The sequence below is a fragment of the Cetorhinus maximus genome, chromosome 11, assembly GCF_964194155.1.
Source record: "Cetorhinus maximus chromosome 11, sCetMax3.hap1.1, whole genome shotgun sequence".
Classification (NCBI taxonomy): Eukaryota; Metazoa; Chordata; class Chondrichthyes; order Lamniformes; family Cetorhinidae; genus Cetorhinus; species Cetorhinus maximus.
The window spans coordinates 95974002-95991720 of record NC_135889.1 but is presented as its reverse complement, the minus strand read 5'-3'; the positions used below and the strand labels follow the sequence as shown (position 1 = coordinate 95991720).

At 43.3% G+C, this 17719-nt stretch overlaps 1 protein-coding gene across 1 annotated transcript in view; it reads left to right on the top strand.

Annotated features, from left to right (window-relative positions):
- The window catches only part of LOC144686788 (low-density lipoprotein receptor-related protein 1-like), a 1926687-nt gene that overhangs the window by 1821772 nt on the left and 87196 nt on the right, over window positions 1–17719 (top strand). The window contains exons 76-78 of the mRNA XM_078552493.1: window positions 9339–9580; window positions 11986–12164; window positions 14540–14646. Of these exons, the coding sequence (XP_078408619.1) occupies window positions 9339–9580; window positions 11986–12164; window positions 14540–14646 (528 nt within the window). The remainder of the gene's footprint in view (window positions 1–9338; window positions 9581–11985; window positions 12165–14539; window positions 14647–17719) is intronic.

Genomic DNA, 17719 nt, shown 5'->3' with positions numbered 1-17719 from the left:
ATTCTAAAAGATACTTTGAAAATTCAGAAAGAGATCTGCACTGCTTTTAAAATGTTACTGTGGTAAAATTTAGGGAAGTAGAGTGAGACCTGATGTGAATAATTATCACAGATGTTGAATCAGTGTTTTACTCAGATGGCATTTTGCTGAATGATGATTGGAAAGAACTCCAGGTTAGGGAGGATAATCAGCCATAAGTCAAAATAGGAATTAAGGGGTGATCTCTGGAAGGGAATTTCATGAACAATGAGAAAGACCTGTCACAGATTCATAGAATGATACAGCACTGAAAGGAGGTCACTCGGCCAACTTTGCCTGTGCCAGCTCTTTGAAAGCCCTATTCAATTAGTTCCAATCTCCTTCTTCATTCATTCATGTGTGCTCTGTCTGGAGGCAGGTCCTTGGCTCATTGTCTGCTGATGCCTCATCCTGAGCTGTTTGCCTGGCAGTTTTTGTCAGTGGTTGTTGCATGTGCCTGCACCCCATTGTAATGTAAAGGTGCTCAGCAGGGTTAACATGGGACTGGAGGATAGCACCATCCATGGAATGATGTTTGAGTCATATGGTAATAGACTCGAAGAACAGCCTAGAAGGGACATGCATGGAGCAACACTATGCATGGCACTAACTAGGATCTGTATATAGTTAAGGATTACCAATAAGTAGTTCATACAAGTCTCAAGATCTCATTTATGAGATACCAAACAAACCCATAACACAACAGTGGTGGTTTGCCTTTGCCTTCCAGACCCTAAGTCTACCTCAGCCAGCACAAATGGAACCTGCACTGTCAGTGTTACTCTGAAACGCACGTTAACCAGCTAGCCAACTGCGCTAACCATTCCCCTTCCCCATTCTATATCCCTGCAAATATTTCCCCTCAGGGTATTCATCCAATTCTCTTTTGAAAGTTAATATTGAATCTGATTGCACCATCTCTACAGGCAGTGCATTCCAGATCATAACAACCAACATGGAGGTCGAAGGAGAATGACATCCAGGTAGCAATCTCAGGATTGCTTCTCATGCAACTTGCTCGACTACTTAGATCATGCAGAATAAACATGGCCTGAGATGTAAGCAAAAATGGTTGCTGGAAATCTGAAATGCAAACAGAAACTGCTGGAAAAACTCAACAAGTCAGGCAGTATCTGTGGCAAGAGAAACAGAGTTAGCTGGCAGGATTTTCAAGAGTCTTGTGGAAGTGGGTTTGGAGGTAGAGGGCCCTAAGTCGGGAGGGAATCCCATCGGGCTGGCTCCCCAACACATTTCCACCTCCACAAGATTCTGCAGCAGATGGGTGACTGCAGGACTGGTTACCTGAACGATTGTGGTATGTAGCCAATTTAACCCCTCAAGGACTTAGTTAAGTGCACTCTCCAATGCTATCTGGGTTTTCCAGCCAGTGTACAAGGTCAGGAGGCTATCCCTGAAATGGGGACAGCCTCCCAGTGGCAGGCCAGGCAGCTATCAGAGCCGGAGACTCAGCGTTCATTTATTCAGGCAATGGGAAGGCATCACACTAATAAATAGCCACAACTGTGGCAGTGCCCATTCCTGTGGAGGCTTTCTCCCTCCTAACTTTTCAGCCCTTCTTAGATCCCCCTTTTGTGGGTGGCGACCAGGAATCGAGGCACCCTCGCACTTTCTATACTTCACCAGCACCCATCTCTGTTGGTGGGGCTGCTGATTTTTCAATGCTGGATGGCCTCCTACTGGTTCTTCAAACTCAGAAGATCACCCACCATTCCTGGCTGGACTGGGCTTCCAGAGGTAAATAGCCTTTAAGTTAGCCTCCCTTAATTAGCCACCTCGTCCAAAATCTCATTTGGCATTTCTTAAGCAGTGACCTGCATTTCATCCCAACAGTGGGATTGGGGCCCAGGGGTTAGAATTCTGCCCCAACATTTTGGGTCGATGACCTTTCATTGAAACTTCAGACGAAATTGCGTAGGCCTAAAAGTTCAACTCTGCTTCTCTCATCACAGACCCTGCCTGATCTGCTAAGGGTTTCCAACATTTTCTGTTTTTGTGGCCTAAGACACTGTGTAGGAAGAATGCTTTCACTTTTCTGGGACTTGAGGTAGAACTTCGGGTCGGTAGGTGGCCACGATTGGTGGGCCTGGGAGCGGCCGGGGAACGGGCTGTCGCCTGCGATCGGCCCCCGACCATGATTTCACGCTGGCTGCCCAATTAACAGCCAGCCAGCGTGAAAAGCTCAGCGCTGCCGGGGTGGGGGCCGGAAGAGTGTGAACGCTGAAGTCAGTGCGGGCATGTGGTAGCGTGCAAAGAAAACTCCCTGCTGCCTCAGGGAGCTGACAAATTTAAAATCAATCAAGACAGAATTTAAAATCTGGAAAAATATGTCCACGCATCAGAATGAGTCACCTGTGCGTGGACGTTATAAAAATTCTGTGCATAGATTTTTATTTTTTAAAATTTAATTACAGAAACCTCATCCCGCCCTTGGATGAGGTTTCCTGAAATGTGCAAAGGCCGCCTGGCTGATTCGCCCGCTGTAAGGTTGGACAGGCAGCGAAAAGTCCCTGTTAATTGATACTTTAATGGTCTTAATAGGCCTCTTAATTGTCGGCGGGCGTGCTTCCAACTCTTGCGTGCGCCTGCCAAACGAAATGTTGCGCAAGTGCGCGATGATGCTGGGATGCTCGCCCGACGTCATTGCGCGCTATTTCACGCTCAAGCGTGCCGGGTGCAAGCCCGCACGCCAAGCAGAAAATTCTACCCTAGGACTACTAGGGCAATGGAAGTCTGTACAGATATGGCATCCTTCAACTGAACCATGGTGGTACTTATATCTTAGCAAAAGGATGAATAACACAATGAGAAAGATTTTAAAACTGTTAACATGGGAGGAAGGCAAAAGCAATCAGGCCACCAGCTAAGAATAATAAAGGATGACTTAAAGTGTGTTTGATGCAAGAAACGTAAGGAACAAACATGGTTTGTAGGCAGTAAATCAATTTTATAGAAATAACTGAAATGTAGTTAAAGAGAAGCAATTTGCATTTATATAGCATCTTTAATGTAGCAAAATGCCCAAGGCACTTCACAGAGTGAAGAAAGATACAGGGTTGTGTGAGCTTTGGAAGCATTGAGAAGGAATGATGGATAGACACTGTTTATCGGTAACTGCAAAGAATGACATTGAAAATGCTTTTGTGAGCGTGTGTGGTTGGATTTAAAAGATGGCAAGGGGGAAAAGTTAGTGAGTGGAATATGCTATAGGCTACCAGAGGAGATAGGTATACTGCTGTGAAGGTCATAAAATAAATGAGTACATAAGTTTGAAGTTGTGATCACAAGGATTTCATTCTTTCCAACAATACAGCAGGGACAGGTTGTGAGCCAGAATTTATTGAAGTGATGTGAGACTCATCTGAAAATCATTTGCGAAGGAGACTGCAGTATTGGATTTGTTATTAAAGAGGGAGGGATAAGTCAAATAGAAGTAGGGAAACATCTGGGATCTAGTGACCACAGTCATGATGAAGGCAGAACATAAAAAGAGCAACATTCTAAATGAGCTAACTTCAAGTCTACGAGATATTACATAAAAAACTTTTATATATACTTAGCAAATCGCATGTGGAAGAAAATAAAGAACATTCTAAAGACGCTTCTGGACTGGATAAACAATTTATCCTTGAAATAAGTTGTGAATAAAACCTGTGTAATTAACTAAAGTTACCAAAGTATTAAGAGGCATCAGAAAACATTTTAAAATGTTCAGTAAAAGAATAGATCTATAAAGACAAACTGAGAAAGGAAAAGTTATTGATAGAGACACTGGGGTTAGAAATTAGCCTGGGCACAAACAAAAAGGCCGTCGGCTGGCCTGAAATTAGGCCTCATCTGCATGTTTCGAATAAGCTGCCTGCGGGAAGCCTTGAGAAAAATGAATTTTGGGCTGCAGCAGTTCTTAGTAAGTTCTGCAGGCCAATTTCCAGGACTGTGGAGGCAGAGGGAACACTCCGGATCCTCCTTTAACCAGAGAAAATGTAACTGCCAGCTGCAGGTCATGCTGGAGAATTGAGCAAACAGGCCCAATGCCTGCTCTGCACATTGTGGACTCATTTCTCAATCCTTTAACATGAATTAAGCTTCTAATTTGTATATTCATAGAGCATAAGCACTGTGCTCACAACGATTTCCACACAAAGCCTAAACTTGTAATCTATGAATCTGACAGTGAAACTAAGGCCTTTGCAGATTGGGCACAGGCCATCAGACTGATAAATCAATTCTCTTTGCACATGTTTTATGACGGAAAACATGGGTACAATGAGGACCAATTTCAACCCCACAGATGGAGAAACTTAAGGCAGAATCTTCTGCCCTCTCTAGTGACGTGTTTGGAAGTGAGGAGAGTATTTAATCGGGCTGGGGGGTGGGGTGTGAGTACCCTGCTGCCTTCTCACCTCTGCCAAAATTAAGTCCTGGATGCCACCATTTCAGGTCCTTAAGGGACAATTAATGACCACTTAAATGCCTCTTCCTTCTGCCCCTCTTGCCATGCAGGGGAGGTGTCAGCTGTGGCTCAGTCCATAGCACCCTCGCCTTTGAATCAGAGGGTTGTGGGTTCATGTCCCACTCCCGGAAACCAAGAACTGTGATTGTACTCAAAAGAGTTGCCATGCAGGGAGTATGACAAGTAAATCTGTGCAAGCTGCTTGTCATCTCCCAAGGAGGGGAGGGTGCCCTCATACAAAGACACTTAGTGCCTAATCAAGGCACCACCCTATGACCACCATCACACAAATCCCCTTCCCCCACCATTACTTACCTCTTTCCTGAGTTGCTCCACAATCCTGGGCCTCTGGTGGCTATTGTTCTGGCAGCAACCATCACCTCCCTGGTGGCGCTGTTGAACAAAAGAGCTGCAGGCCTCTGATTGGTTGGCAGCTCTCGGTGGGTGGGACTTCCCAGCCCTGGGGTCCTGATTCTGGGTAGGCCCGTCGGTAGCCTCTCAACTGCTTGGTTGGCTTGTGGTTCGGTGGTCCTTCCCCAAAGGAGGCAATGTGGGTCTTTTGCTGCCTCTCCAGCCGGCAAACAAGACCACTCACCCCGTCACCTCCACAAAATTCAGCCTTTAGTTGCCAGAGGTAACTCTAGGAGGATAGCAAATACGCCAGAAGTAGGTATAGGGAGACTGATGGGTAACAATGTTATCAGTGAGGACTGAGTACAGAAACGTTGCCAAAATATGAAATCACTTTTTTCTACAGAGTCCAAGATGAATTAAGATAAAACATTCCAAAAAAAAATATATAGTTGAACAGTGAATGTAAACCAAAAATGTTTGAGATCAATGGAGAATATGTTGTGGAGGTTGGAGAAGCTGCAGGTAGATAATGCTTCAGGTTTCCTCAACGTTCATTTTGTAATTATGAGGAATTGCCTCAGCAGAAGGGGATTCCCCAAACCATACTTCTCCAGAGTTCATTGGTTTGGGTCTCACCCTGAGGATTGGAAAGTAGTAAATGTGACATCTATTTTTAATGTCAAATTACAGTTGTAATAGCTTTAGCTCAATTGCAAGGACATTGGTACAAACTGTGATGAGAAATAGTATAAGGGTGAGAACCCAGAGTTTAGCTAATTAGCTAGAGTCTGTTTAGGAATGGCAGATTTGCCTAACCAACATGTTAAATTTCTTTGAGCAGGTTACAGATCTAGCGGATCAGGGTGAGACCGTGAGTGTTGTATATCTGGACTTCAGAAAGATAGTTGACACTGTCTCAGATAGCAGACTATTTTTTAAGATTCAGGCCAATAGAATTAATTTCAATATATTTGATTGACTAGGATTTGGCTGGTAAACTCGGTAAGCTGTGGTGCATGGGTAGGTGCTTGTGTTGCACCGGGCTTGGGGCCACTACTCATTTTATCATTTTATAAATGATTGGGAGGATGGAATCATGTCCAAAGTGCCAAATTTGCCAACAATTCCAAACCAGGAGCATGGCAAAAGATGATTAATATTTCAAACTTCAAAATGTATCTAAAACAGTTAAGTCTGTAGGCAGAGAAATAGCAGATGCAATTTAATACAGAATGTGAAGTTATATAACTTTGTGTTGGGAAGCTATTGTGTATTATGTATTAGCTTGAAAGGTCACATCAATGTCATATCAGAAAAAAAGATCTTGGTATCTGAGTGGTCGGGTTAATATCCTTGCTGTCTTCCCAGGCACTTTGAAAAGTGAACAGAATTTTAGGATGTTTTGCTCAGTGTATAATTTAATGAAGAAAACTATACTCTAAAAGTATATCTGGTAATAAGGAGACAGAGCAGAGTGCGGTTTTACTCTAAGATAAAAGTAAAAAACTGCGGGTGCTGGAAATCCAAAATAAAAACAAAAATACCTGGAAAAACTCAGCAGGTCTGACAGCATCTGCAAAGAGGAATACAGTTAATGTTTCGAGTCCGTATGACTCTTCAACAGAACTGGTCAGACCTGCTGAGTTTTTCCAGGTATTTTTGTTTTTGTTTTGCGGTTTTACTCTTCCTGTTTTAAAAAGATTATTAAGTAATTGGAGGGTGTGCAAAAGCAGGCTGCTACATTAATTTCAGAACTAAAGTGACAGGGTAATGAAGGAATCCAGTTTGAAAGGGAGAAGAGTGGGTCTAAGACTGGTATATTAAGCTTAAATAAGGGCAATTATGTGGGCACGAAAGCTGAGCTGGATGAAGTGAACTGGGACACTAGGCTGGAGGATAGGCCAATAGAGAAGCAGTGGCAACCATTTGAGGGGATATTTCAGAGTATTCAGAATAACTACATTCCTATTATAAAGAAAAATTCTAAGGGGAGGAGCCACCATCCGTGGTTAACTAAAGAAGTTAAGGAAAGCGTCAAATGTAAGGAAAAAGCATATAACTCTGCAAAGATGAGTGGCAGGACAGATGATTGGTCAGAATATAAAGAACAGCAGAGAATGATTAAAAGGTTAACCAGGAGAAAGAAATTAGAGTATGAGAGGAAGCTAGCTTTCTTCAGGTATTCAAAAAGGAAAGGAATAAATAAAGTGAGTGTTGGCCCTCTAGAGAGTGACAGTGGGGAGTTAATAGTAGATAATAAGGAAATGGCAGAAGAAATGAACAAATATTTTGCTTCTGTGTTTACAATAGTGGATACAAAAAACATTCCAGTAATAGCTGCAAATCAGGAGGTGAAAGGGAGAGAGGAACTTGGTGAAATTAAAATCACTAGGGAAATGGTACTGAGCAAATTGATGGAGCTGCAGGCTTGCAAGTCTCCGGGTCCCGATGGACTACATCCTAGGGTCTTAAAAGAGATGGCCAATGAGGTAGTCCAACTGTTATTAATTTTCCAAAATTCACTGGATTCTGGAAAGATTCCATCAGACTGGAAAGTAGCAAATATAACCCCTCTATTCAAGAAGGGAGGGAGGGAGGCAGAAAACAGGAAATTATAGGTCAGTTAGCTTGACGTCTGTCATGGGTAAGTTGTTAGAATCAATCATTAAAGAGGTTATAGCTGGGCACTTAGAAGAGCTCAAGGCAATCGGGAAGAGTCAACATGGTTTTGTGAGAAGAAAATCATGTTTAACCAATTTATTGAAGTTTTTTGAAGGAGTAACATGCGCGGTGGATAAAGGGGAGCCTGTAGACATATTTTATTGGGTTTCCAGAAGGCATTTGATAAGGCGCCACATCAAAGGTTATTATGGAAAATAAAAGTGCATGGTGTTGGGTGTAACATATTAACATGGATAGAAGATTGGCTGGCTGGCAGAAAGCAGAAAGTATGCATAAATGGGTCTTTTTTTGGCTTGGCAGGATGTGCCAAGTGGAGTCCCACAGGGGTCTGTGCTGGGGCCTCAACTTTTTATGATTTACATCAATGCCTTGGATGAGGGGAGCAAAGACATGGTAGCTAAATTTTCAGATGAAACAAAGATAGGTGGAAAATTATGTTATGAAGAGGACATGAGGAGGTTGAAAATGGATATAGATAGGTTGAGTGAGTGAGCAAAGATCTGGCAGATGGAGTTTAATGTGGGAAATTGTGAAGTTGGCAGGAAGAACAAAAAAGCAGAATATTACTTAAATGGAGAACAGCTGCATAATTCTGAGGTGTAGAGGGATCTAGGTGTTCTAAAGTACATGAGTCACAAAAAGTTAGTATGCAGGTACAGCAAGAAATTAAGAAAGCTAATGGAATGCTATCCTTTATTATGAGAGGAATTGAACATAAAAGTAAGGATGTTATGCTTCAGTTATACAGGGCATTAGTGAGACCGCACCTCGAATACTATGTGCAGTTTTGGTCTCCTTATTTAAGGAAGGATGTAAATGCATTGGAGGTGGTTCAGAGGAGATTTACTAGATTGATACCTGGAATGAGTGGGTTGTCTTATGAGGAAAGATTTGACAGTTTGGGCTTGTTTCCAGTGGAGTTTTGAAGAGTGAGGGGTGATTTGATTGAAGTATGCAAGATACTGAATGGCCTTGACAAGGTGGACGTCGAAAGGGCGTTTCCTCTACTGGGTGAATCCAGAACTAGAGGCCACTGTGTTAAAATAAGGGTCGCCATTTTAGGACAGAGATGAGGAGAAATTTTTTCTCTGAGGGATGTGCAACTTTGGAACTCTCTGCTTCAGAAGGTGGTGGAGGCAGGGTAATTGAATATTTTTAAGACAGAGGTAGATAGATTCTTGTTAGGCAAGGGAATCAAAGGTTATCAGGGTAGATGGGAATGTGGAAATCAAAACACAAGAAGATCAGCCATGATCTTATTGAAAGTCAGAGAAGGCTCGAGGGGCTGAATGGTCTACTCCTGTTCCTATTTCTAATGTTTTTATGTTCTTATGAAGTTACCTACCCTGAAACCTTTCTCTCTTTTGAAGAGAAGACTGATTCCTGATTTGATAAAAGTTAAGCTTATCAGGGGTTTGGTGGACATGACATTTTGTTCTTTAATTTCTGAACACATGATTTCAAATTAGAGATGAAAAAAAAGGGGGAAAAAAATCAGGCAATTATTTTTCTGTGATGCAGCAATAAATGCACAAAATGTGTGCAGTGCCCAGAAAGGGTGATAGAATAACATACTATGACAAAGTTTAACAGGAAAGTTCCGTTCACCAAATAGGATTCAGATTTATTCGATTCATAATAATTGTAGACGTTAAGATAATCTTATGGGAAGTTGGATAATACATTAAATAGAATAATGGCCCACACTTGCCTGAAAATTGCTCTATGTTAGTAATCCATAAAATGAGTGAAAACATTAAATGTGCAGCTCTGTAAGTTAATGTAATATTTTCTCCTTGTAATCTTCATGCAGGTTCAGAACATCAAGTGCTCTACATTGCGACCAGAAATGAAATTCGTAGTATATACCCATTTGATCCCAACTCAGCCTATGAACAAGTGTTTCAAGGAGATGAGACTGTCAAAATTAGTATGATGGATGTGTATATCAAAGGCAAAAAGATCTTCTGGACCAACGAGCACACAGGCAAAATCTCCTATTTAGACATCTCAGACAAACGGAAGAGACAGACAAGTGATGCCACAGATCTGAATGTAATTTCAAGAAAGCACTAATCCATTAAATCTTTCAGAATGAACTTCTAATAGCAAGAGCATTAATAATACAATTTACAATTAATAGCTGTACTTTTTTTTATCAACCATTGTTTTACTTATCTTTCTTAACATTTAGTTTACCATTTCTCTTTGTTACAGTTTTGGCTTTTTTTTTAGGCTGAGTGCTGTTGTGTTGTAATACTGAGAGTTAACTCATGGGAGAACACTGGATGAATTTTGTGACACTTTTCAATAAATATGGACGCTATATGCTATTATCTCCTACAGCACCAGGGGTTTAATGTACATTATCCATGTAACAGTTTTACGGTTCTTTTGATCACCCATAACAGGATCTATGCTCCGCAGAAAATTGCAGAAGTGTCTTCAAAGGGTGTTTTTGAACATTTTCAGTCTGTGGCTTGAAATCTAGGAGCTTTCCTATGACCGTACTTTTGGTTACAGAATCATTGTATTCCACCACCAAATTATTCTTAAAATGCAGCAGCAGCAGACTGATGAACATGTAGTGGCAAAAATCCACTTGTATCATTTTTTCACTGGATGGGACAAAATGGGAATGTGTTCTGGGTTCACTGATTTTGCTTGGTGCTTCAGATGAAACTGAATATCAAAGACCCACTTAACATTTTTTTTCTCATTGAAGGGCAACCAGTCTCTCCCCACCTCCCCCCCCACCCCCCACCTTTCCCATGAGGTGTGTTTTCCTGAACTAAGAGGTCCCTGCTATTGTTGCAAGATCCACCCTTTGGCACAATGTGCTTTTCTTTTCCTGCCCGGAGAGAAGCACCTTGCTTTCCGCTGCTGCTTTCTTGGGATCTTGAACTTGCCGCTTTGATAAACGATTTAACTCTGGAAGTCAATGACAAAAGCATGTTCCTATTGCTTTCCCAATAGTCAGAGAGATAAAACATCTAAATTGGTCAAGCAGTCATCATGTATCAGACGAGTCATAAATAAGGGAAGGGGATATTTACCCAATATTAAGCAATGCAGGTAATGCTGCTGTCCAAATCCTTTGTGCAAGTAATGAATATAGCATTTTTCATGCTTTGTTTATTACAATAAAGGGTTTGAAAATATATGATTTTGATTTAATGTGGTATGTGGTTAACAGGATGGAGATGGGCTGAACTTGACTTGTTTCCTGATCTTTAACTTGTGTGAAATCCGAGGATTCTTTTTGCAGCTCATCATTTTACTGGCGGGTTAATTATGTTATGTACATCAATTAGCTGCCTTCTCAAAAGTTATCTTTCCAAATGTCATAAAATCAGAATTATCTGTGTGTAAGTGCACAGAGCATACTCCCAAATTCTGCCAAAGAGCTGGCATGTACAGTATCCATGAGCAAATACTGTACATTATTTTCTCCAGTAATGCAATCTTCTTCATACCTTGCAGCCAGATAGAAAAAACCAGAGTGACTGTGGTCCATTTTAAACTTGGAACTGTGGGTCAAATCAAGCCAAACACCTCTTAGAAATCCGATTGGTAGCATAGATGCGATGTGTTTTGCACTATGAATTGACCCTCCTTTCACATTAATCCCATGTGGAGAGAATTTTAGTATAGGAATCAATTTTAGAGAGATTGTAAATCAATGAATGCTTAATTTACTCACTCCAATCCTCTCTGTAACCATTATGTGCAGCATTTGTCATTCAAAAGCAAAACATATGTAGAAAAGTATAACAGCCATAGAGCCACCCTGCTGAGAACCAGTAGTAGAACGAGAGTAGCTCTACTTGACCTGCTCATGTGGATTCATTTATTCAATTTTTAAAATTCTGAGTTTTCAAATGGGTGAGGATAGATAACAGAACAGGCTTAGCGTAGTGCTAGCAGTTGAACCTTTGAGTCAAAAGGGCCTGAATTCAAGGCAAACTCCAGACACTTCAGCACATTAGCAGATACTTCAGTGCAGAATTGACAGAGGTGGTGTCTTTTGGTTTAAACCAAGTACCATAGATCCCATGGCACTATTCAGAGAAAAGTATAGGAGTCATCCTGGTCTCCAGGCCAACATTTATCTCTCAACAAACATCATTATATAAATAGGTTATCTTATTGCTGTTTGTGGGACCTTGCTGTGTGTAAATTGCGTATAAAGTGCTTTGGGATCTCCTGAGATTCTGAAAGGTGCTATGCAAGATATTTCCAATAAATGTAACTTAACATTTGAGCTGTAGACCAGGTACCTTAGAATCACCAAAGCTGGGGATAAAGTAACACCTTATCTAAGATCTCTGGCAAACTGCCTTATTGTAACTCAATCAAACATTTGACACTTACATTTCCCCAAACAATATTCTTGTGAAAAAAATGGATAACTGCAACTTCTAAAAGCAAATATAATCCAATTTTCATTTCTATTTTAGATTCCTGGCTTCCAAGCACCACAGGGCATCGCAGTTGACTGGGTCGCTGAAAATATCTATTGGACCGATTCTTTCAGAAATGTCATTTATGTGGCTAAGATTAATGGACAGAAGTACAAAAGACTTGTGTCTGGGATGATGGACAAACCCTGTGCGATTGCTGTTGATCCCAGCAGAGGGTATGCCGCTATATTGCTCAAGCTGCTCACCTGTGTTCAGGAAACCAATATGCACACTTATGAGAACAGGGTCACTAGTGGTACACGCCCACCAACCTGTGAATGTAACTAACTTTACCCACTCTGAAATATTAAATAATGTGTAGCGGCAAATGCTGGCCATCTAAAATAAAACAGAAAATGATGGAAATATGTAGCAGCTGAGGCAACACCTGAAAGAAAAGTCAATGGTCCAGTTCTTACGGTCTCCAGATCGTCGGAGACCTAGCAGACAACCCGAGATGTGCATCAGGACTCCACAGAACCCCCAGTATGCTGACTTCTGAGGAGATTATCCAGGAAGTTTGAACTTCCAACAGGCAGTTCCCTTGCTGCACGGGACCCTCCGTAAAAGTCTCCAACTCTGAGTTCGAGATGGAGATTTCGAACAGATCAGTGGGATCTATATGGATAGTTACCCAGGAAAACGTTAGACTGAAAAATCTTAGTCTAACTCCTGGGGAACTGCAGAACTGACTCCCAGTCCCTCCCACTTACCTCCCAACTCCCCCGACTAATGCTCACCACCCCTCAACTACCCCTTGCCCCCCCCCCCTCCGACTACCCTCGCCCTGCCCCCAGCTACCCCTCAACTACCTCTCGCACCCCTTGACTACCCCTCGCCCCCCCCGACCACACCTCACCCCCGACTATCCCTCGCCCTACCCCCGACTCCCCCTCGCCCCCCCCCAACTACCCCTCGCCCCTCGACTACCTCTCGCCCCCCTGACTACCCCTCGCCCCCCCCTCCGACTACCCCTCGCCCCCCCCGACTACCCCTCACCCCCCCCGACTACCCCTCGCCCCCCCCCGACTACCCCTCGCCCCCCCGACTACCCCTTGCACCTCCCTGACTACCCCTTGCCGCCCCCCACCCCTTCCGCCTTGAGGTAAGTGGGTAGGACCTTGCCAGAGGAGGAGGGATGATCTGTACCTGCAGTGGGAAAACAGTTCACCTCACCCTCCTGCCCTTCTCTCTTGCAGCAGCTGGTCCAGCTTTGCCTGGCCACATGTTCTCCTTCTGTTCCTTCTAGAGACCAAGAGGGGCCCCTTAGTAAGATAGCCAAGGCCAATGGGAAGATCTAGGGAAGATGGTGGCATAAAGGTAATGTCACTGGGCTAGTAATCCATAAGCCCAGGTGAATATTCTGGGGACATGGATTCAAATCCCACCATGGCAGATGGAATTTAAATTTAATTAAAAATTGGTAACCATGAAACCATCATCTATTGTTGTAAAAATCCAACTGGTTTATTAATGTCATTCAGGGGAAGAAATCTACCATCCTTACCTGGTCTGGCCTAGATGTGACTCCAGATCCACAGCATTGTGGTTGACTCTTAACTGCCCTATGAAATGAGTAAGCTACTCAGTTCAATGGCAATTAAGGATGGGCAACAAATGTTGGCCTTGCCAGTGACATCCACATTCCATGAAAGAATAAATAAATTTTAAAAATTCTCATTGTCCTGATGACTCAAATAAGATGTCCAATCAGGTAGATTAATACAACATTTTTTGAATAAAGTCCTAAGAGAATTTTCAGAATAAATGTGGATGGTGTTGGCAAAGTCTTTACAACATGTCCCAGAATGTCCCTCGTGTTTCAGAAGTCATCTTCAAACCTCCAACAGCAAGTTGCTTGTTTACTCCTAGTCATCTAGTTGCTGTGAGGAGGGGGTATTAGGTCTACCACAATGCAACAAAATGCCATGCAGCGTTTTCATAAGTGCTGGTGACCAATTTAAGTGGCAATCAATGCCATTCGCAATTCTACGGGAAGCTGTTCCTAGCACAAACTTAAGCTCCTTTACCAAGATGGTGTCTTGTGATGGGTGTGGGCTAAAGTATAATGTCAGCTCAAGACCCTACCTGGGGCACCTTGGAGGCTCTTCAATACCTGAAGTAGCTGTCTAAAATCAGCTCCCAATCCCTTTCCCCACCCCTGTCAAACTCTGCAGTGTAGCTACAATTACAATCCTGAGAGTTTCTGGCACTTCTGCTAACTTTCCAATGTTTAGTCAGAATTAAAATCACATGTAGCACTTTTGGGGAGTCGGCGTCACATGGAATATTTAATTGATGGCTTGGACTATCAAAGTCTGTGGGTACAATTAATTAGACCATGTGGCTAGTGCAAACAATTATCTATTTTTGCTCAAATAGCTGTTATTATTCTCATAATTATAGTAAATAACAGGCAACGATACACAGTTTACTATCTAAGCTTAATTTTGTAATTCATCTGTTAAAGGGAACTGTGGACTAAAATGGTCATGCTCTTCTGTTTATTTTAATTATATTGTTTTGATACATTTATTTGGAATGATTACAGAATGATGTATTGGACAGACTATGGTAAGCAGCCCAAAATAGAGCAATCTGCCATGGATGGGACTCTGCGAAGAATTCTCATACATAAGGACCTGCAGTGGCCTACAGGTAGTGTGCATGTCTGCAACATAAAATGAACCAATTGCTGATCTCGCTTTAAACATAACGAGGGGCAGTTTTTGAATTGGGTGTATGTAGGGCAATCAGCAAGGGGCCTGATAAATATTTGTGATTGGGCCTTGTTCGCATTGAATGAATGAGCTTCCAGTTCTAAGTGCAATCCTAAATGGGAGTGTGGGTAAACCCTGATTCAGGAGGATGTTAAAAGGAAGCGGGTGAAAGGGTCAGGAGTAAAGTGGAGTAGCAGTTTATTGTAGGAGGGAATATTTCTTGCAATGCCGACAGTTGCAATGAGATCAAATATTGAAAGTCTTTCAGGCTCAAAGTACACATGCTGTGAAAATGTGCATAAGACCTGCTTGCAGCTTGTACTTATTCCTTTAAACGTTTCTGGAAATGATCACCTCCTTGTAACACCTATGATTTGTGGCAGGGCTGAGCAACTGATGGTAGCAACAGGTAGACACACATATGGCATTGAGGTCTTTGCTACATCATTTGATCCTGAACTGCATTTATCAGCAAGGCCATCATCTATTCCCAGCAGGCACTCCAGTTGCCCAAATCAAGGTCTTGGTAGTCAACTAGTGGTAAGTTGGTGGATCAAATGTTTAGATGTAAATAGGGCGAGGGTGGGGGTGGGGTTTGGAGGTGGAGGTTGTTGATAGCAAGACAAAACAAGCTTCCTGGTTTCCTTCAAATTTCAGTGTCCAAAATGGTGCACAGATTGGTTGAAATCTTTGAAAGACAGCCCAATCGCTATCGTGAATAGTCTGTTTATCACTGAGAGCAGTAAAATGCAGTCAGGCTGATTTTCTGGTCAGCATAGCTGATGCTGCCAAAACGTGGAGCTGGAAAATCAAGCAGAGGTTCCTATTTTTTCCATGTGGATGATCTTTTGGCTAGTCTGTTGTGTTCTTGAACAAAACCTGCAAGAACATCTTTCAATAGAAAAATCAATGTTCATCGTATAGGAATCAACAAAGGTATTAATTTCCCAATTTAGCTCTGAGCTTGTGACAACGGAATTGTTCAGTCTTTGTGAGTTTTTTAATGGATTGCTTATTTGTAGAAGGTTTTACTCATTCTTATTGCTACAATCAAAATTTTGGGAGAACGAGTACCGATGGATTATCCGATGGAAAACAGAGAATGGAATGATGGCTGGAAGCACCGTTAATTGAAACAGGGTATTGGCTCCGTCAGCGCTTACCCATGCAGCCATGTGCGTGGGTACAGGCACAACTACTTGGGAATATCTGATGAAAATTACCTTTACAGACTCCACTTCACCAGGGAGCCAGAGATAACGTGCTAACTCTGCCACAAGGAGAGCACAGCCAATAGCAGTCAAGTTCACCATAGCCCTGTGTTTTTAACTACCTCAAGCTCATTCCAATATATCACAAGGGACATCTCTAACGCCAGGCAATGCACAGTTCACCAGGGGCGGGGGAAAAACATTGAGCCTGAGCTTCCTCGGAGGGACAACCTGACTCTGATTGCCACTCCACTCCTACTTTCTTATCCAAAATTTTTTTGATCCTGTCTCGCCTGACCTTCCGACTCAGGCCAGGTGAGATCCGAGCAGTGCAGCTTGTCCCCAAGACCTAGCGTCGAGTGCAGTTCTGTCGGATGCCAGGAGGCCACACCCTCTTTTTTACGGCACTAGCTGCCATAAACCAGGTAAGTTAAAGGTCCAGCCAAGTTTGGAGAAGGTACGTGCCTAAGGTAATAGGCTATGATTTGGGTGGGGTTTGCTGGGGGGAGGGAGTGGATTTTGGTGGGGGATTTTGTGACGGAGCAGATTTTGTGGGGAGAAATTTCGGGGAGGGAGTCGGATCGGGTTGAACCTTGAGGTCAGGTCTGGTCGGGTTTTGGGGGGGGTGGGGGTGTTGGGTTGGACCTTGAGGGGGGGTTCATGCCAGGTCAGGCCTAGGGGGGTGGGATTGGTTTGGGTCAGGCTGGGCCTTAAAGGGGGTGGGGGTTGTTGGGCCGGCCCGCGCCTTGGTGGGGATGGGGTTGGGCTGGGCCGGGCCCCTTAAAGTGGGTCAGGTTGGGCTGGGCCTTGGTTGGGGGCTGGGGGGTCACGGGGTTGTCTGGTCAGGTCAGGATGGGTTGGGCCTAATAGGGGTAGACAGGGGTTGGGAGAAGTCCTGTGGAGTGGTGGGGGAGTCCCGTGGAGGGTGGGGTGGGGGGGTGGGGGGAGGACCCCATTTTGGGTTGGGTGTGGAGGGGGTGTCGGGGTGTCCTGTGGTGGGGGTTGGCCTGTGCTGGAGGAGGGAGTTCCATGAGGGGGAGTAGTCGGGGGTGCGGAGAGTAGTCAGGTGATGGGTGGAATCCCCTGGGGGTTTGGGGATGTGAGGGCACTCCCATGGGGAGTCAGTGTGGATCTATACAATAGTTACTCAGAAGCTAGAAGTGGTTTCAATTCTTCTAACTTGCTCTGGGCACTTATTGATGTAGCACAGTCAGAACCATCCGAAGTTTGCGATTTAAATCACAATTTCGGATGATTCCCAGTGCAGGGCAATTGCTAGTGGGAAGTTTGCACTTCCCAGGCAACTGCTGTGCAATCCTTACCTGGGAACTTCCAAGGTTGGGGGTATTTCCCCAGCAGATCTTTGGAGTACCCCAGATTCAAAACCCTGGAACTAAGAAGCTACGGCCCATGTGTCATATTGGTATTCCAGATTGTATTCATGTGTAAGTGAGTGAGTGGGTTGGAGAAAGAAGAATAATAGGGCAATGATGATACTAACCTGGAGTTTTATGAAGGCTTTTAGTTTTACTCTGGTCCACTGACTCTTTGTTATCAGGCAATAAGACATTGAGCATAGCTTGTTGAGATTGAGTTAATGGTCCATCCTGTTATGTGTTGCTTTATTGTACAATTCAAGCAGTAGTGGTGAGATCATGCATGTTTCAAGAGCACTTTTAGTGATAACCAATTGTCTACTGTCCATCCGCAGCGTGTTTGAGGAAGCAAATGTGCCTCTTGCACACAGGTTGTTTTGTATGATTGGATTAGAGGATCTCACATCCAAATAATAATACAATA